Source organism: Schistocerca nitens, chromosome 1 (assembly GCF_023898315.1).
Source record: "Schistocerca nitens isolate TAMUIC-IGC-003100 chromosome 1, iqSchNite1.1, whole genome shotgun sequence".
Lineage (NCBI taxonomy): Eukaryota > Metazoa > Arthropoda > Insecta > Orthoptera > Acrididae > Schistocerca > Schistocerca nitens.
In genome coordinates this window covers 426,579,177-426,601,130 of record NC_064614.1, presented here as the reverse complement: position 1 = coordinate 426,601,130, position 21,954 = coordinate 426,579,177, and the positions used below count along the sequence as shown (strand labels likewise).

Sequence of the window (21,954 nt, the reverse complement as noted above, 5' to 3'; positions counted from 1 at the left end):
AAGGATAATGGAATGAAGTCGAATTAAATCAGGTAAATGCTAAGGGAACTAGAATAGGAAACGAGACAATTGAAGTAGTAGATGAGTTGTGCTATTTGGGCAGCAAAATAGCTGAGATGGCCAAAGTAGAGGGGATATAAAATGTAGACTGGTAGTGGCAAGAAAACATTTCCGAAGAAGAGAAATTTGTTAATATCAAATATAGATTTAGGTGTTGGTCTGGAATGTAGCCACGTGTGGAAGTGAAGCATGGACAATAAACATTTAAGATAAAAATAGAGTAGAAGCTATTGAAATGTGGTACTACACAAGAATGCTGAAGATTAGATAGCTCAGTCATGTAACTAATGAGAAGGTACTGAATAGAATTGGGGAGACAAGAAATGTGTGGCAGACCAGGAGAAGGGATTGGTTGATAGGACACACCTGAACATAAAGAGCACACCTGAACATAAAGAGTTCACAAATTTAGTATCGAAGGAAAGTGGTGGTGGGGGTAAAACTTGTAGAGGGGCACTGAAAGATGAATACAGTAAGCAGATTCAGAAAGATGCAGGTTGCAGTAGTTATTAGAGATGATGAAGCTTGCACAGGATAGAGTAGCATGGAGAGCTGCATCAAATATGTCTTCGGACAGAAGACCGCAACGACAACAACAAACAACAACCACCACCACATCTTCCTTACTTAACTGGAGATATAAAAATGTAAGAGAATTAATAAGAGAAGCTGTCTGCTTCAATATATGATACAGATATAAAGATTTAACCTTGTCTTTAATTGTTATTCAAGATACCAGCCAGTTCACAAAATATAATAAACAGAATTTGAAATTTTGTGTAGTGATATTAAACATTCTTATATTCTATATGTTGGTTTCTTTCTGTTTCAAGTTTTAGAAATCTATATACTCTCTGTTGGCATTTGTCTCATTGCTTCAATACTAATTATATTCCTTTTAATTAACCTTCATCTGCTCCTTCTTGGGGTAGGCGAGACTAATGATACCATTAAATTGTACAGGAAAACAAACGTGAAGAGCGCAAGAAGTTGTGTGATGAAGAAGCCATGCGAAAGATAAAGCAGTTGGAGGACCAAACATACCAGCTGCAAAAGCAGGTTGCATCGCAGAAACAGGTATTCGACATTGAGTTTTAAAGATTTGTGTCAGAGAGGTCAATAAATTTCTAATTGGTTCTTAGAAAAGATTCATGTAGGTGAAAAGAATTTATGAACATTCAGAAACTGTGTGGCGTACCGCATACTACATAGTAATAAACAATCATTATTTACATGTTCTTTATTGTTTATGTCCTTGTTTAAAGTATTGTTGCTTCACTGTCAGCTTTGTAATGCCTAAATATTTCTTGTAGAGTGGAACCTATCTTAGCTCAGTTTCCAAATTATACACACATTTTCTGGGATTATTGGAATTTAAACCCCATAGCTCCTGGTAAATTTTCATTATTTATGTATTCATTCCTAGCATACATTTCATGATATTGATAATGTTCTTATGTACTTCAACAGTTTTCTCAACTTTTATGATGCATTTAACTGAAATGGTTTCTTCAATAGATATCCAGTGGCTGCTCTAGTCAGGAGTCTTGATTTTTGCAATGTTTTATATAGTGATTTGCATAACATTCTGCAGAAAGGAAACTGACATCAAAAGTGCAAAAATTGTGGCTATTAAAGTGAAATAAAAATTTGTCAGTAAATGTAGTCAGATTTTAATAGATCTATTGCAAGTCATATTAAGGAAACATGTCTCTGATTAAAATATAGACCCTAAGATTACATTAATTATTGTTATATTAAATATTTTTGTGGTTTGATTCTTTTCAGCAGAATGGTTGGACTTTAAAACGAATTCAGCAGAATGGACTAGAGGAATATATTTGGCAGGTTAATACTATTTTACTCAAGATATTTATCCTGTTTGAAAATCTGTAAAAGTTGTGAAATTTTGAGGGACTTCTCAACACTGGAATGTCCCAATAAGACAGAATACTTTGGATTCTCGAAAATCAAATCCTTAAAATATTGTTGGTCCTTCAGTTTTGGATTTTGTATCACTGTTTTGCTAGCTGATAGTGAAGTTAGTTTCTTTGGAAAAGTGACCCCGTCAGACATTGTATTATTTCATCTTCTCTTCAGTGAAGGTTCTTCCAGCAGAATCAGAGACTGGGTTTATTTTATCTGCCAGCACTCACTATGGTAGCTGTATCTGCTTTCCTTTCCTGTTCTCTTTGTATTTGCAGTTTTGAGCGCTCTTACTAAAAAGTCTCATTGGGTTATGTAGAGATTGTCGTGCTTGCTTCCAGTCCTCTGGCATATAATATTATGAAGTACATTGCAAAGGTGGTTTTTACCTGAGAAAATTCAGCACACTGGGTGGCCTCACTTCCAGTATTCTGGGTGACAAGAGACAGCAACTTAACTGTGATTCAGTGAAATTACAAAACTGACAGAGTTGTGCCGAAGTTTGTTTTTATTTAAATGGTGACCAGTTTTGGACCTTAGTCCATTACCAAACCATCCTGTAGAACAGAGTATCATGTTACAGTTGACATATACAATACATAAGGTCAATCAAAGTACAAGTACATTTGACAAGATGATTACATACCACTTATGTGCTACTATAATATGTGTACACTAGCCATATTACTTGTGTGAGTAGCTAAGTGGAAGGCACTGTTTACATATGACGTGACCATTGAACATTGTTAGGTAAATTTGAGATAGAGGTGCTGAAGAGTGTGTGGTACAGGGAAGTTGGTTGTTTTATTTTACAAAGTTACAAAATAGCTATTACACATGACCTTCATAATATCCATGCTAGCTTGACATTAAAACTCAGTTACAACATAAAAGATACATATACAAAACAAATCTTGCAAACATAAGCGTCATGCCTCGTAGCACCACCAGTGGCCAGTCAAATAACCCTAAAATGACTGTAGCATACATAATGGTAAATAATACAAATCTTTTTATAAAAATAGTAAAATATCCTAAAGGTAGCATGTAAAAAATACATTTATGAATGCTTCCATATCATACTTTGTAGTGCAACAAATGGCTGATTAGTGTCACAAGTGAATGTAGTGTATATGATGATACACAGTTCAAATTAGTTAATCACATAAGCTAAAATGTCCAAGGCACTTAAGCTCCATTATATTTTTTGTTGGCAACAAAACACATTGCACTGTGAGTTCTGTCGTACAAACCTAAATTAATAAACACATAATAGAACACATTTATTGTATCGTCTGTTGCTTTATAGCAATAAACTGTGTAACATCACACTTACAGAGTCTACTCATGCAGACCAGAGCCATCCTGCTAGTGTCAAAAATGAAATAGGCCAGACCATATATTAAAAATGAACAAAGAATGCCTTGGAATGGGGAGGGGGTGGGGGGAGCGATGGAGAGGTGGAAGATATGAATACTACGTAAAGCTACATTGTAAACAGAATTTTAAGAATAAATTCAGTAGAGTCCTGTTAATCCGAACTAATTGGGACCGGACCTTGTTTGGATTACCGATTTGTCCGGATTAGCCGGAATTACAGTGACGAGTTTGTAGAATGAAGTAGTCCAAGCAGGTAAGTAGGTACACCATGGTAACAAATGGGAACAAGTGTGGGAACAGTGGCTCACTCTCACTCCCTGCCCTTGTTGTTGTGCATTGTTGAGACCTTTGAAGTGTCTGAGGTGAGTGCACTGCCAGTTGGCTCACAAAACAGAAACATACAACGTTAACTCTCAAAGAAAAGCTGAATGCTTTGAAGTGGATAGACAGTGGTGGGAATGTATCTAAACTGGCAATGGAACTGGGTGTTGATAAAGCAACCATTTGTGATTGGAAGAAGAACCGAGTGAAGCTTGGACAGTCCTGTGCAACATCTTCGGGGAAAAACACCCGAAATCCGGTAGACTTTGAAGCAGTCCCAGTTCGATAAAGTGGATGAAGCTCTTTTCCTTTGGTTTACGCGGGAAAGAGAAAGGGGAACTCCTTTGAGTGGAGCACTTGTTCAGGAGAAGGCTGTTTACCTGAACAAGTTAATGAGTCTTTTAGTGCGAGTACGGGTTGTTTGGACAGATTCAAAAAACGACACTGGAATCCATGAGCTAACAATTACTGGAGAGAAGCTTTCTTCTGACCGTGATGCAGCTAAGGAATACTTGGGTGATTTTGAAAAAATGATGAGAGGGAAAGTATTCTCCCCAACAAATTTATAACGCTGATGAGACTGGCCTTAATTTTAGGGCATTGCCAACAAAAAGCCTCAGCAACACTGCTGGTAATCATAAGCTACCTTTAATGTTGATCGGCAATTCTGCTAGGCCCAGAGCTTTTAAAAACTGCAACATGAAGTCTCTGCCCATATATTATCGCAACCAGAAAAACGCATGGATGGATGATAAGCTGTTCAAAGAATGGTTTCACAGCCAGTTTGTTCGCGCCGTTCGACAGTTTTCTAAGAAATATCATTTGTCTCCCCATGCAATCCTTTTGATTGATAACGCACCATCTCACCCCAGCACTGAGGAATTGTGGTGAAGTTTTTGCCGCCAAATGTTACACTACTTCTACAGCTGATGGACCAGGGCATACTGCAAACATTAAAACTGATTTACAGAAAACAATTTTTAAGAATGCTGATTCAAGATGATAGCATTCCTTTAGAGGACAAAATGAAATAGACCAATGTGAAGGATGTTGTTTATTGGGCCGCTAAGGCAAGGCAGAATATTTCAGAAAATACTCTGAGAAAACTGTGGACATGTCTTGAATTTCAGGACAACCCAGTTGAAAATGAAGAGGAAAATCTGCTACAAATGATACAATCCCTGGATGTGAAGAAGGAGACATAGATGAGTGGATGGCAGCAGGATGGGGCATGTGTGGAGAACCTTACTGTTGCTGATTTAGTTGCTGCTGTGATTCAAATCCAGGAAGAAGTGGACTGCTGTGACGGAAGTGACAATGAGCCTGAAAGTGACAAAGGAGAGCTGGTGCCACACAGTGATGCAGCAGAAGCCCTTGACCTTGCGCTACATTATTTGGAGCAACAGCCCACTGCTACACCTGCTGATTTGATATTTACAAGACGATGGCACAACTATGCGTCATATAACAGACTGTCTTCATTACGCCAAATACAATGACTGAGTTTTTGTCATCTAAAAAGTAGGGATAAAATGTCCACTTTATTTTAGTAAGTTTTATAGATTTTCTTTCATTGTTATGCATTGTTTAAACCTAATAAATGTATACTGTACTGTGTAAATTAAAATAGTGTGTATGTACAGCAGCTTACCACACAGATTTCCATACTAAGACTAACATTTTTCATGTTCGCATTAACCGAACATCCAGATTACCAGGGTTCGGATTAGCAGGACACTGCTGTACATTGAAAGTATTGGTCTAATTATTGTAAAAACTGGCTTTTCAATGTAAGACAAAATCTGACTAATCAGTCTCCTAGATTAGACCATTTCCAGCAGCAAATAAAGACGTCCCATATAATAATTACTTTATTTTTTTTTCTTTTTATTTCTTCATTAAACCACGTATTTTGTACAAGCTACCTTTTGTATATTTTAATTTTAAAAAATTGAATTATTTACCATTATGTATCCTACAGTCATTTTAGTGTTATGTTGACTGGCCACTGGCTGCACTATGAGGCATGATACTTGTGTGTCTGCAAGATTTCTTTTATAAGTGCACCTTTTGTATTGTGACTGTTTTAACATCAAGCTAGAATGAGTGTTATGTATGGTTATATGCAACAGTTATTTTGTAACTTTGTAAAATAAAACAACTTCCCCGTGGCACATCCCCTTCAGTGACCCTACCTCAGTTTACCTAACGATTTTCAGCAATCATAAAACATTGTTTTGCTGTATGCAGCATTGGAATGTCAAATAAATAGTGCATTGCACTTAGCCACTCAAACAGGCGAGGTGGCCAGTGTACACACATTACGGTAGTGCTTATGCGGTATGTAATTATTTTATCATATGTACTTGTACCTTGATTGACCTTATGTATCATGTATCATATATGTTACATTATAACACTATATACTCTGTTCTACAAGTTGGTTTGATAATGGACTAAGATCTGAAACCGGTCACTATTTAAATAAAAACAAACTTCTGTGCAACTTTCATTGACAATAGGTTTCTTTATTTTTTAACTGCAGTTTGCTACGAAAGTATCCAAGGCAAATTCTTGTCTACAAGGTGGTACACTTGAAAGTGCAAAAATTGGCCAATTGGAATCATGACCTGATTCAGTCTTTCCTTAATCCCATGCTGTTCTGGGTAATTTTCCTAAAATCTACCCCTTTTCCTAGACCTCTCCAGTCCTTTCCTTCACCCCTCTTCCTTCCCCTTCAACCCTTCTGCCTAAAGAGGGAGCCACTGGCTCCGTAAGCTTGCCACTTACAACCAACTTTTATGTGTGTTCAGCCACCACTTGGTAAGTAGATTTTTTTATCTATCCAATTAAATGATTTGAATATAATAGAGGGAAACATTCCACATGGGAAAAATGATTTTGTCAATATCATGAAAAGGATAGATGCTACTCACCATGCAGCAGAATGCTGAGTCACAGGCAGGCACAACAAAAAGACTACCACAAAATGAGCTTCTGGCCAACAAGGCCTTTGTCGAAAGTACACACACACACACACACACACCACACACCACCATCACCACCACCACAGTCTCTAGCAGCTGAAGCCAGACGACGAGCAGGAGCACATGATGGGAGAGGCAACTGGATGTGGCAATTCAGAAAAGATGGTGTGGGTGGGAGGGATCCATCCCACCAATGCACCCAGTCTTTTCACTTCACTCCTTTTTTTCTACCCCCGCTCTCTCCCCTGCCCTCCACCTAACCTCCCAACTGCACCTAGCTGCCCTACCCTGTCTCCACCTCATCCCTGCACACTCCCACTAGCAGCATTTTACTGTCCCCCACCTGTACCATACTATCCCTCCCCCTCCCCATCACAGCCTCCTCCTCACCTGCACCCATTTTCCCCTCCCATCGTGCACTCCTGCTCATAGTCTGGCTTTAGCTGTCAGAGACTGTGGTCATGTGTGTCAGTTGTGTGTGTGTGTGTGTGTGTGTGTGTGTGTGCCACACACACACACACACACATAATAATACATTAAAAATTAACATATATCATTGCAGTTTAAATCATGTTGTTCAGTCTGTTACACCAGGAAAAGAAATATACAGGCTTCCTTATCATTTTGCTCTCACCATTTGCAGCTAGACTGAAGAAAAAGGGGAAAAAGTGGAAAAAGTATACTTCATGAATGAAAACGCACAGAACACTGGTGTAATATTCTGGAAACTGGTTTTCAGTATTTGTGTGTGTGTGTGTGTGTGTGTGTGTGTGTTTTCGTTCATAATATATAAAATATTCTATCAAGAACACAAGAACGAATGGAACAGTCAATCAATGTAAAACAGGTTTAACTGGTTCATGAAATAACCTTGCTGTTATATATGTATAAACACAGTGTCATATCTTATATGAGGATTGGACATTTCATTAAGGTGACAAAGAAATACCAAATGAATTTTTGCAAATAATCTACTACCTAGTCTGAAAATAAAGTGAACAGTCAACATTTGCCAAACTTGCCCCACAGTGTTGCCACACAACTTGTTTTTAGGCAGGGTATCTTCGGGCAGGTCTTAGAGATGTGATGCTGCTGAATGCCAAGTTGACAACAAAATAGAGCTCAGAGTTTTCTTTCCAACACATGTGCAGTTTTATCATAATTTAATTTGTGTGTTTCAAAGAAGAATTAGTGGGTTGCTGTTATTAGGAGTGTTCCACCTGTTTGCTCAATACAACTTAATCATAAACAGTAATTTTTATTTGAGTCGACCCACTGATGACGTACTTAATGAACTCTAAACTGCTGTTACAGCCACACTTCCGGGTCTTGGCAAGTTCTGTATTGACTTCATTTTTCCCTTTTCTTTTTATGTAAAGATATGTGTGTCATGAAGAGTCATATGTGAGAGTAGTATGTTCAGTGATAGGATTGAGCAGTTAGCTCTTTACCAGGGTTTCAGATGGATACTGCCAGCAGTATCAGGCATCCCATTACATTTCAGAGTTTTAAAACTCTATGCATGCTCAATTCATTAAAAGTTTTATATCATATATGAGGTGCAAATGACTAGTGTACTTGCGCAGCAGCTCATTCATCAATGAATGACTCAGGAAATTCTAATTTAAAGTTTTTTTTTCCATGTTGCTGAATATTTTCTCATATTGCTGAATATTTTCTCATATTGCTGTGAGTTGTGCTGCATGCAGTGTCCCATAGCAGTTATCATCACAAGGTGACATGCTGTAAGTCACCAGCTCAAACCCGAGGAACCACAGTTATTTGTCATGTAGTATTTATGAATTCTCAAAATCTGTGTTTTGTAACATTTGTATATATTTAATGTTTTATAAATAGCTGCAGTCTCCACCCAGAAGTTCAGTTTTGTTCTGGTATACATTGGTGTTTGTGAGAAACATGCTTTTAGTGCTAAGTGTTGTACTTAATTGATGATCCTGCTTTTGGATTGGGACTCGATTCTGGTTATGATGTTACATTGTTTGATGGAAAGGCGACAGGTGCTTCAAAACATATACATCACTGTGGCTCCAGTTGTGCTATGTAAAAGCCATCACATACATGGATAGGAAATGGAATATCAAACAGTACATGATTTCCATGGTCCATATACTCATATTTAGGAGACCAATAAATTAGAAAACAGCAGTACATCAACTGCCCATCAGGCATCCATCAGTTTAAAAAAAAATTTATGTTAGAACCCAGTAGAATGGCTAAAAGGATTCAACAAAGTCACCAAACACTATGGGTGAGGAAGATGTGTGTTCAGCAAATGTGTATCTTTACATGGATGGCCCAGCCCAGCAGTGGTTCAAGAACAACCAAGAGGAGCTCAATAACCGGGATAAATTGCAGGTGGAAGTGAAGACAACATTTGGTGGCATTCTACAGCAATTACACACAGCAGAACTACAGTTGAAGTGCAGGACCCATTGTCATGGGGAAATAGCACAGTCCTACACATACAAAATGTTTTAGACCTATGCCACATTGTGAATCCAAATATGACAGAAGTTAATAAAAACTCGCGCTTGATGAAGACATGTACAGAGCTCTTCTGGTAAAAGATGCTACTACAACAGAGGAATTGATCAGATGGTGCCAGCACATCGAGAAGATACAACAGCAAAGAGTTGGATGAAAGAAGTATGACTTGACTCCCAAAAATGGTCCCTGTGGCAGTTGTGGAAAACGTCCATGACCTCACGTCTCACATACGTGGTTGTAGGAAAAGAGATACAGGATTTCATGGCAGCCAGAACTATTGGGCTGAGTAAGCAAGAGATACCTGCCACAAATGTTGACCCCCATACTGCAAGAGGTAATACCGAAAATTGAAGGAGGGGTTAGCACCAGTCTCCACCACTATTCCAACACTCCAGGAAGGATGGAGTAGGTCAACTCTGACGTACGCTGCAGCTGTCAAACAGTAACCCAGCACCCAGCCAATGCATGTACAACCAACTCCTCAACCAAATATAATGCCCCAACTCCTCCACCAAATATAATGCCCCACAGAACAAACGACACAAATCAACCCACCAGTATGTTTCCTCTGTGGATGCCATGGACACGTTTGTTACACTACTATAGAGAAGGAAGGTTTTCAGTTATGACTATTATGCTGACAGACATCAGCCACCATGACAGCTCTATTCAAGCCAGTCAACTGCAGATGATTATATTTGACCTGTCTGACAAATTAGAATGCCATACCGAGGACGAGGTCGCTTCCCAGCATGCCGTAGCTGTTCCCCTGTTACCATGCAGCAGTACCAGCTGCTCACCTAGTCACCAACTTCAGGGAAACAGAGAAGTGACCATCTATGGAGTTGAGGCTGCCAGAGATGAAAATCCTCATGGATGAGTCACCAAATGTAAATATATCTCATTGATGGCCAACCTTTCTGGGTGATAGCTGGCTCAGGGGCTTTCTTTTCTGTAATGTCAACTGCTTATCATCACAAACTGAGGAAGATTATGTTCCATGATGTAAAAGTGATTGTGCTGACAGTCTGAAATAGTAAATACGAGAGCAGTTCAATAAGTAATGCAACACATTTTTTTTCTGAAACGGATTGTTTTAATCAGCATTGAAATACACCAGGTTATTCCCCAATCTTTTAGCTACACAACACTATTTTTCAACGTAATCTCCATTCAATGCTACGGCCTTACACCACCTTGAAATGAGGGCCTGTATGCCTGCACGGTACCATTCCACTGGTCGATGTCAGAGCCAACGTCGTACTGCATCAATAACTTCTTCATCATCTGCGTAGTGCCTCCCACGGATTGCGTCCTTCATTGGGCCAAACATATGGAAATCCGACGGTGCGAGATTGGGGCTGTAGGGTGCATGAGGAAGAACAGTCCACTGAAGTTTTGTGAGCTCCTCTTGGGTGCGAAGACTTGTGTGAGGTCTTGCGTTGTCATGAAGAAGGAGAAGTTCGTTCAGATTTTTGTGCCTACAAACACGCTGAAGTCGTTTCTTCAATTTCTGAAGAGTAGCACAATACACTTCAGAGTTGATCGTTTGGCCATGGGGAAGGACATCGAAGAGAATAACCCCTTCAGCGTCCCAGAAGACTGTAACCATGACTTTACCGGCTGAGGGTATGGCTTTAAACTTTTTCTTGGTAGGGGAGTGGGTGTGGCGCCACTCCATTGATTGCCGTTTTGTTTCAGGTTCAAAGTGATGAACCCATGTTTCATCGCCTGTAACAATCTTTGACAAGAAATTGTCACCCTCAGCCACATGACGAGCAAGCAATTCCGCACAGATGGTTCTCCTTTGCTCTTTATGGTGTTCGGTTAGACAACGAGGGACCCAGCGGGAACAAACCTTTGAATATCCCAACTGGTGAACAATTGTGACAGCACTTCAACAGAGATGTCTAGTTGAGCACTGAGTTGTTTGATGGTGATCCGTCGATCATCTCGAACGAGTGTGTTCGCACGCTCCGCCATTGCAGGAGTCACAGCTGTGCACGGCCGGCCCGCACGCGGGAGATTGACCTTGCGGCGATGATGACACACGCTTTGCCCAACGACTCACCGTGCTTTTGTCCACTGCCAGATCACGGTAGACATTCTGCAAGCGCCTATGAATATCTAAGATGCCCTGGTTTTCCGCCAAAAGAAACTCGATCACTGCCCGTTGTTTGCAACGCACATCCGTTACAGACGCCATTTTAACAGCTCCGTACAGCGCTGCCACCTGTCGGAAGTCAATGAAACTATACGAGACGAAGCGGGAATGTTTGAAAATATTCCACAAGAAATTTCCGGTTTTTTCAACCAAAATTGGCCGAGAAAAAAAAGTGTTGCATTACTTATTGAACTGCCCTCGTACATCCAGCAGACAGGAACATGTATTTGCAAGAGTAACCATCGATGAAAACCCCAGTCCTTCAAATTCATTTCATCAGAATTTAGTTGTAATGTTATTCCTGGATGGGACTTCATGCAGACATCACAAGCAGTCATAGACTGTTGAAGATCAGAGCTCCAGATTGGTGAAGATATTTCAGTAAGCACACATAAGAAACATTGTCCTGAGCAAGTTGTTAGCCTGACTAACAGCATCGGCGAGTGTTAGACATATTGTGCCAGTTTTCAGTTGCTTTTGAAAGTGGAATGGGAAAGAGGGACCAAGTAGCTTACAGTAAAACACCACATCCACACTGGGCAACCTCTAGCAATTAGCCAGTGCTCATTTAGAGTGCTGCTGGCTGAACGGCTGAAGAATCCAGAAAGAAGTGGGGAATATACTTCAAGATGATGTCGTTGAACCTCCAGACTGTTCTTTCTCCTCTCCTGCATACCTTGTGAATGAGAAGGATGGCATTTCTGTGTCGACTAGCTAGATGATCACACTGTAGACTGCTAGAGAGGAGCAAAGTATTTCTTTCTACGGAGAGGGAAAGGCAAATCAAGGTTGAGAAGTCTGACTGCAAAAATAGTGCCTTCATAACTCCTGATGACTTCTAAGAGTTCGAAGTTACATCATTTGGACTCTGTAAAGCTCCAGCCACCTTCGAATGTGTGGTGGGCAAGCTGCTTCTGTTAAGACTGCAGCCCTCCATCTGAATCCAAACAAAATGCTTCATCCCAGTACAAGAAATAAAAATCATAGGGCCTGTAGTGAATTGTGATTGAGTCCATTCGTATCCAGAAGAAATAAGAGCAGTCACAGATTTTCCAAATCCTCAGCCCATTTATGATGTGGGATATTGTTTTGAATGTGCTCATATTACTGACAGATTCATAAAGGACTTCTGTATCAAGGTACATCCTTTGCAAGAATTACTGTAGGGAGACACCAAATTTTCGTGGAACAAGGAAAGTTCTTTCGTTGTACTTATGGAGGCACTAATGTCTTCTCCAGTCCTAGCATTGCATGATGAGAATGACAAGGCAAAATTCACAACAGTGCTAGCAGTTATGGATAGGTGCAGTTCTGGTACAAATCCACAAAGGTGCTGAAAAGGTGACTGCTTATTCTTCCAGAGTACTCTCCAAATCAAAGAGGAACTACTCTAAAACTGACAAAGGATGCATTGTAGTTGTTAGGGCCATCAATAATTTATTGATGTGTTTATTTGTTAAATCATTCTCCGTTGTTACAGACCACAATTCCTTATGCTGGCTGAGGAGCCTGAAGCCTCTGTCAGGTCAACTGGCCAGATGGATGCTGAGGTTTCATGAACATGATGTCACAGTGGTACAAAAATGGTGACACATACTCAAGGATGCCGACTGCCTTTCAAGAAATCCTGTTTTGGAACAAAGAAGCATGGACGAAATATCAGTTTTTGCTGCTGAACAGAGGGAAGATACTGCATTGCTGAAGCTATGAATAATAAGGAACTGATCAAGGGAGAAATCCAATCAATAAATGGAATATTGTGCAAGAGGAACTGTTATCTGACATGCCAGGAATGGTTGCTTCTCATCCCAATTAATTGATGGCCTATTATCCTGAGTTTTCCCATGACACTCCAGCACCTGTTCACCTGAGATTTGTGAAAGCTTTAGATAGGATCAGACACAAGTATCACTCTGATCTCTACCGATCCATTAAACACTATGTGACCTGCTGTAAAGTGTGCCAATGACAGAAGCATGTGCTGCATTTACCTCCATGGCACCTGGTCCAGTTCTACCTGCAGCAGCATCATTGCGTCAAATTGGAGTCAACCTTTTGGGGAGGCTCCCGAACTTTGCAAATAAGTGTCAATAGATAATTGACTGCACTGAATACCTCACCTGCTATAATATTACCAAAGCTGTGCCAACAGCCAAAGCTCCAGGAATTGCCAGGTTACTTTTAGAAGACAGCACTTTGATTCACGGAGCACAGTGTTTGACTATCTCTGATAGTTTCCCAGTGAAGACTAATATGAGAGGTAATTACACATTGTGACATCACCCCCAGGTGGTGATTGCCTACCACGCATAGACAAATAGTCTCACAGAACACTGTAATAAGATATGCTCTCAATATACATTGATATCGAATAGAGTGATTGTGATAAAATACTGCCCATTGTGACATTTGCATACAATAAAGGGAAGCAAGACACTAAAGGTTTCAACACTGCTAGCAGTTACACTGTTCCAATTTCAACAGGACACTTCTCAGGATGACTACATGAAGCACCTCATCTGCCAGGACCGAAGAAGCAAGACAGTTGGCATACATACAGAACCTGGACGCCCAGGAAAAAGACTGAGAGCATTATAGTGCCAAGTGCCAGCCAGTAATATACAGCCAGCAGATTCAATATGGATTTTTTGGTTCACATGGATAGCGGGACTATCAGATAAATCACTAAAGCACTACTTTGGGCTGTATCATATCATTCTTTGCTTATTGGATGTCACATAGAGTGTCGGGGATTATGTACCTTCATCAAGAAGACAGAATGGCGTTCATGTCCCCTGTCGTTCATGTCCTCTATATGAAGCCCTCCTACAGTTCTGAGGTGCACATAGATGATGAGTGCTTCTTGTTCAGGGAACTGAAGACCAGCACAACTATCGCAAAGCTTTCATTGGAGGAGCTACACTCAATGCTCATGGTAGTGAAGAGGATGTGACAACATGAGCAACTGCTAGTGCTGCCACACAGACAAGATCCAGATACTGGGTTGTGTAATAGGCTCCTATGAGAACTCCTGAAACAGCAGGCAGCAGTTTCTCCAGGAGAGAGCGAAAGCTGCGAGTTGTGCAGTTAGATCACTGGTTGGCGTGTTGCAGCTCATCGGTTCAAATCAGACCATCAGTAATTACTTGTCATTACGTTCCTATTAGTTCTCAAATGCTCCTGAACTTTCTTACGTTTGTATATTGTGAAATATTCAAGGTTTGTATAAGTAGCAATCAGCCGAGGTGGCCGAGCGGTTCTAGGCGCTACAGTCTGAAACTGCACGACTGCTATGGTCGCAGGTTCGATTCCTGCCTCAGGCATGGATGTGTGTGATGTCCTTAGGTTAGTTAGGTTTAAGTAGTTCTAAGTTCTAGGGGACTTAAGAACTCAGAAGTCGAGTCCCATAGTGGTCAGAGCCATTTTAACATATATATATATATATATATATATATATATATATATATATATATATATATATATATATATATATATATAGCTGCACAATCCAACCAGGAGATCAGTTCTGTTCTGTGTTAGCAACATGCAGTCAGTGCTGAGTGTTGCTCTTCAATCATAATCCTGCTTTCAAATTTGGACTTGATTCTGTTGATAGTATTATTTTTGACCAGAGAAAATTCCGTTTTCTCTGGACTGGGAAAAATATGATCCAAATACTTCTCGGCCCATCTGGATTTAGGTTTTCCAGGGCTTCCATAGATCATTTGAGGTGAATGTCAAAATTATTCCTTTGAAAAGATGATGACTGATTTTTTTCTCCACCCTTGTGCTACCAGTACTTGCGTTCTTCTGTAAAGACCTGATTGTCAATGAGATATTAAATACCTGATTTTCATTCCTTACTTCCTTCCTTCTTCTCTTCATACTACTTCATGCTACGGTATCTAGTTTATTTAGGTAGAGATTTGCAGATAATCAATGACTTACATCCACCGATTTCACTTGTTCTCTTTGAACTGTGAATAAGGACACATTGAATGGATAATTATAGAAATTGCACAGTTGGTTCTGAACCAAAATCATGGGCTATCTTTTTATTTTACAACATAGTGTTTTGTCAGTCATTTACATTAGTCCATATGAGCATGTCATGATGGCTCAGCACACTGTTTGTTGTGTTGATGGTCAAGGTTGACAGTGTCAAGATGGCATTGGCCATGCTTCAGTATGTTAAGTCAAAAGTAACATGGCACTTCTTCAATTAAAGTAAAATGTAGGCCACAAAATTATGTTTAAAAGTATAAAAAAAATTACTTGCTAGTGACAAATACCTATTATAATTTAGCTTAATAAATATGTTAAGTAATTTATAATCTAAAAAGTGTTTCAGTTAGAAATGAAAACAAACTTGATAGAATCGTTTTGCTTGTATGTGGATAGAAAAATTGGTAATGGAAGAAAGCACTTTTATGTCCAAGAAAAGATAGATTTGCTCTAGCCGCATTGCTTATATATACAGTTACACAAAAGCCATGCAGTCGATCTTCTGATAGGCACACGTAGCTTTATGTTGGGCCATTTCAGTACCTTTCCAACGTTTACTGAACACCAGAGAAACTGTAAAATCACAGGCAAGCAAGAAACAGATTGGCAAAAATGTTGCCTGAAACATGTCATTCATCTCTCATAATGGACAACTGCTGAGCCTCTTATTTTTTCTCTGTTGCGTAGAAAAACTTTACTAATAATAATTTCAAATGCTTCCCTCTGGCATCTTCGATTATCTCATATCTCTCTCCTCCTTTATCCTGAAGGAACATCTGAGTTTATCATCATTTCACCTATGACTTCATTAAAGGAGTAGTGCAAGGTTGGATTGGAGAAGTATGAGAATGAAATTGACTTTGTTATTTTCAAAAGATGCTCCATGATTACGTTCATTCTAACTCGTGCTTTCTCACTCCATTTGAAATGCTATTTGATTGGTATCTTTGTTATGATGCCCTGATATAGAAGACCATCTACTGTTAAATAGAATGGCTAAAAATTTAAAAAGTTCCCAATTTTCTTACAAAATAAACAGATTTGTGGAAGAATTTCATAAGAAGTAGCTTGAAAAGGAAAAGCCAACAAATGAAACATTAAAATAAAGGTTTCTTTGGGTATCGGAGTATTTTAATCAAACTAGATATTTTAAAGTTAATTTTTAATCAGGCACATGGCCTGCACATTGTTTAATTAAAATTTTCGATTTAAATTTGTCAAAAGTGGTTCTGCACCATCTGCGTAACTGGGAATGTTTATAGTCTCTGATTTGAGGGCATATCACTTATGAAACTAAAAATATAAGCTTACTGTAAAATAATAGCAGCCTGTTCTAAAGGGCACACCCTTACAGTTTAGTGAAATCAAAATTTGCTGCTGAGTAACATACAGTACTGTGTTTCTCCTCCCTGTGCTTTGTAACAGGTGTGGATCATCCTTGGCTTCTTGTCCACAAGATGGTCAAAGAGTTGCTGCTTGAATTTATATCCTACCCTTTGATGACAGGCCTGCTGAGGTCATACAGTGTCCGATGATCATTCGTGCAACAGCAGTCTGTATTTTTTACCTAGTCCCAAGCATATGCAATGACATCAGATACTGCAGGGCATTCCATTTGGTTGATTTCTGTCAGTGGGAGGAAGATGTTCTCTAGGTGACACTTGTGCTTGTGCACTGTCATTTTGAAAGATGGATTCATTGTTGAAATGTAGATTCTAGGGTGTTCAAGAATAGGTTGGAGGATCCATTACTACATCGAATTACCTTAAATACTGATGAGAGATATCCAACATCCATAGATCATACTAATCCAAAAACATGACTGACCCATCTCTCTGTTGAACCTGGGACTGAATGCCTGAGGTGTGCTTGGTACATGCTCCTCTACAGTGATCATAACACATCAGCCAGATATTGCACTTATGGTGAAAAGATCTCTTGCATCCATTCCAGGTGTTCCCTTGCCCACTTTCACACACAATAATGTTGAAGAGTATGTATTGTTGTTCATTTAGAGACCAAGAGCTTCAGTGTTTATACACTGATGAGCCGAAACATTGTGTATTTGTCCACTTCTGGAACACGGTTCAACAGTGATGCTGCATGCAGTGGATTTTAAAAGTACTTGATAGATTTCCAGAGGTTTGTGGCACCAGATGCCTATGCACAGGGTCACACACTTCCTGCAATTTATGGGTGGTTAGTTTGTGGGCGCAGAGCTGGTGCCCAATAGCGTCCCTGCTTTTGGATTCAGATAAGCCAAATTTGATGGCCAAGACATCAAAGTTAGTTCAGTATCATTCTCCTCCTACCACTGCAACTTGATTCTAACCTTGTTGCAGCAACAGTTATCCTACTGGATGATGCCGTCGATATTGAGGAAGACATCAAGCATAAGGGGTCACAGGTGGTCCCAGATAATGTTCACCTAGTCCACTGTTGTCATGGTACCTTCAATTATTACCAAAGGTCCCATGAAAGCCCAGGTGAATGTCCCCCATAACATAATACTGCTCCCAGTGGCATGCATCCATGGCATGCTGCATGTTCCAAGCAGCCGTTCACCTGGGTGGTGGCGTATATGGACACGACCATCGACCTGCTTTAACAATAAACAGGATTCATCCAACCATGCGACGCAATTACATTGATCTGCGGTCCAATCTCAATGATCTCATGCCCACTGTAATCATCATTGTCGATGTTGTTGGGGCAACATGTGAACACCTACATGCCCTCTGCTGCAGAACACCATGTTCAACACTGTTCACTGAATGGTGTGCTCCAAAACAACATGTGCTAGCGATATACTGTGCCATCAGATCTGTCACAGATTGCCGCTTGTTCTGCTTTAGAGAGCAGACAAGCCTCCAATTCATATGTTCTGTCATGAAGGGTGGACATCCATCTTCTTGTCTCCTACTCATGGTTTCAGCATTTTTCAACCATTTTTCCATAGATACACACGACAGTAGCACGTGAACAGCCAGCCACCTTCACCGTTTCTGAGATGCTCTCTCCCAAGCACTGGGCCATAACAACCTGGCTTTTGTCAAAGTCACTTAAGTTGACAGATTTTTGCATTTGTGCCACTTATCATCATTAGAATGATTCCCCATTCATCTCTGCTCCGTTCATATACTCCTCGTACCATATCATGTGCTCTCAGCACCACCAGGCAGTATACAGGCTCGTAATGGGCAGTGGTCATAATGTTTTGGCCCATCATTGTATCGTGAAGTAGCTGATAATGTTCACCAGTTTGGTGGGCAACTTCTGTTTGTGTTAACAGATGATACATAAAAAAACATGCTGAATTGTGTAATTCATGATTGGAGACTGCAAAGAGAATATGCAGGTTTGTTTTCACCTCAATTACTCAGTTGGTTGTACATATTTATTTACTACAGCCAAATCAATATTGTTCAAGATCCTACCTATTGAAGCCGGCCGCAGTGGTCTCGCGGTTCTAGGCGCGCAGTCCGGAACCGTGCGACTGCTACGGTCGCAGGTTCGAATCCTGCCTCGGGCATGGATGTTTGTGATGTTCTTAGGTTAGTTAGGTTTAAGTAGTTCTAAGTTTTAGGGGACTAATGACCACAGCAGTTGAGTCCCATAGTGCTCAGAGCCATTTGAAGCCTACCTATTGAAAACAAACAAGCTACTAAAGTCAGTAGAATAGCACAAAACCTTTTTAGCAATTTATTACTTTCAGCTTAAATAATATATTGAAACACCATGCTATCTTAACATAATCACTCAAGTGACACAATTAACCAAATGGAAAGTTGTCATTGTGTGTATTTGTAGGTCTACTATGCAGTGTCAATGCAAAATTCCTGCTGTAGCAGGAAAGAGGTAGCTGGTGGTCTTTGAAAATGAAATTACAAACTGGGATTATGGTTCCATGTTATCTGTAGAGTATTTCAGAACAAATGAAAATTTGTGCCAGATCAGGACTCGAAACTGGATTTCCCGCTTGTCATGATCAGTCACCTTAGCCAGGTTGGCACTTCCAGGAGCAGCCCAAATCTTAGTTTGTCCTCGTGCCTATCCTCCCTTGTGCTCGTACTGTATTATCGTGACTACTGCACAGGGTGAGACACTGTTTCCTCTCGTCACTGCCTTGCTATGGCATGAGATATTGCAGTTCAGTGTCTGAAACGTGTTGACAATCAAGTCCCGATCCTGCACAAATTTTCATTTGTTCAGAAATATTCTATAGCTGATGCCGAACGATAATCACAATATGCAAATTCATTCTTAATTGAATGTGGCTGTTCATCATCAGAGCAGTCTCAGAAACTGCACTGCAGTAATTCATCCCATAATGATGAAATGAAACAGTCTCTCTCCCTGTCTGGGAATCATGGTAATATGGTGCAAGTACAATGGAGAGCGGACACCAGAACAAATGGGGATTTGGACCACTCCTGGAGGCGTTCTCGGATAGCCTAAATGGTTAAGAGGACTGCTTGCAACAAGCGGGAAATCCAGGTTCAAGTCCTGGTCCAGTACAAATTTTCATTTGTTATAAAAAATTCTACAGCTGATGTGGACCCACAATTGCAGTTTGCGAATTCATTCTTAATTGGATACGGCTGTTGATCATCAGTGCAGTGTCTTAGATACTGTGCTCTGCAGTTGTGATCTCTGCTTTAGACTCGGTGTGCACACCATCGCTCAGTGTACTTGCCATAAATGTGCAATGATTTTTGTTTGTTTATTTGTAAACATAATCAAAAAAATTCATATAGCAACAGAATCCAGTGTAACCAAGTCATTTTTAGTTAAAATACTGGAACTTATATGTAACTATTGTAGGATGTGCAAGGCAAAAATTTCTTGCTTGTTGGCAATGACCATGAAATGCAATTTTGATAGTTCAGTAATGCGAGTGATCAGACTGGATGCTTACATACATGCCATCTGTCAGAGGCATATCTAGATGTATAAGGGATCCCATATCACTCCAACTGCACACGCCTCATACCATTAAAGAGCCTCCACCAGCTTGAACAGACCCCCGATGACAGGCTGGGTCCATGGATTCATGAGGTTGACTCCATACCCATACCCATCTGCGCAATACAATTTGAAACGAGACTCGTCCGACCAGGCAACATGTTTCCAGTCACCAACAGTCAGGCAACACACAAAGCTTTGTATCATGCAACCATCAACAGTACACAAATGGGCCTTCATCTCCGAAAGCTCATATCGATGAAGTTTTGTTGAATGGGTTGCGTGCTGACACTTGTTAATGGCCCAGCATTGAATTCTACAGCAATGTGCAGAAGGGTTGCACTTCTGTCACATTGCGTGATTCTCTTCAGTCGTCATTGGTCCCGTCCTGCAGGATCTTTTTTCATCCGCAGCAATGTTGGAGATTTGATGTTCTACTGGAGTCCTGATATTCGTGGTACACTCGTGAAATGGTCACATGGGAAAATCCACACTTCATCATTACCTCGGAATGCTATGTCCCATCACTTGTGCGCTGACTGTAACACCACATTCAGACTCACTAATTTTGATAATCTGCCATTGTAGGAGCAGTAACTGATCTAACAACAGCAGCAGACACTTGTCGTCTTATGCAGACATTGCCAACTGCAGCACCATATTCTTCTTGTTTACATATCTCTGCATTTGAATACACATGCTTATACCAGTTTCTTTGGTGCTTCAGTGTAAGTATCTGCTTGGATGATGCCAAGCTGCATCACAAAATAATAATAATAATAATAATAATAATAATAATAATAATGGAAGCAATCACTGACGACACCAATTGGTTTTTGTTTATAATTTTGGAGCCTTGCAGCAGTGCAAAAATTATTGAAATAATGCAAACTGTTTAGAATTATTCCTGTGTTATAGACCCAGAAGCAAAAGGAATGTGAGACGATGCAGTATTGCACATTTGCTAATATGTGCATTTTTATGTTAATATCAACATTTGATGTCAACTATTAGTGATAAGTGCATATTTTGTTAGAAGTCTCAGATTTGAGTTAATCATTATTGCAGATTATATACTTTAATAGTCCTTAAAATGCATGATAAATTGTCACATCTCTAGTACTGCATCCAGTGTATCAAAACTTGTTGAAAATGGCATTAGCAGCGTACAAGTTCTTTCACACACTCACAGTAGGTAGCTTAATTTAATACATATTGTACCATTTTCAATCAGTTTAAGTTCTTCACAAATGCGTCCATGTATCTAAAAAGCGACATGTGTCTGTATTTCTATCAAATGTGCAGCACACATTATCAATTCCCAAGAAAAATCATACAGCAGTAAAATAGTTTATACTCAAGAAAATAGAAATAAATATAGAGAAAGAAGATGAAGAGACGGTCACTGAAATGCAAAGAGAGCACCTTTGCTGTTGGAGGCTCCAGAGAAATCTGGAGCATCAGGTGTTCAGAGATAGTCAGCCAGAATTCTGATGTGAAAATGTTTTTGACGAGAGCTGTTATTAGTAGCATGTTAAAAAGAGAACCTTAGTATGCTGCCAGTGGACACATATTTTTAGCAAATAGAGATAATGTGGTATGAAAAATATGAGAGGATGAGTGTCCTCTAACAGTGGT

General features: G+C 39.9%; 1 protein-coding gene across 4 annotated transcripts in view; it reads left to right on the top strand.

Annotated features, from left to right (window-relative positions):
* The window catches only part of LOC126250572 (E3 ubiquitin-protein ligase Bre1), a 260,407-nt gene that overhangs the window by 187,672 nt on the left and 50,781 nt on the right, over positions 1-21,954 (top strand). For 2 of the 4 annotated variants that reach the window (XM_049951572.1, XM_049951570.1), the window contains exons 13-14: positions 1,024-1,137; positions 1,849-1,908. In XM_049951572.1, the coding sequence (XP_049807529.1) occupies positions 1,024-1,137; positions 1,849-1,908 (174 nt within the window). The remainder of the gene's footprint in view (positions 1-1,023; positions 1,138-1,848; positions 1,909-21,954) is intronic. The other 2 variants (XM_049951571.1, XM_049951573.1) reach the window with 2 other exon arrangements.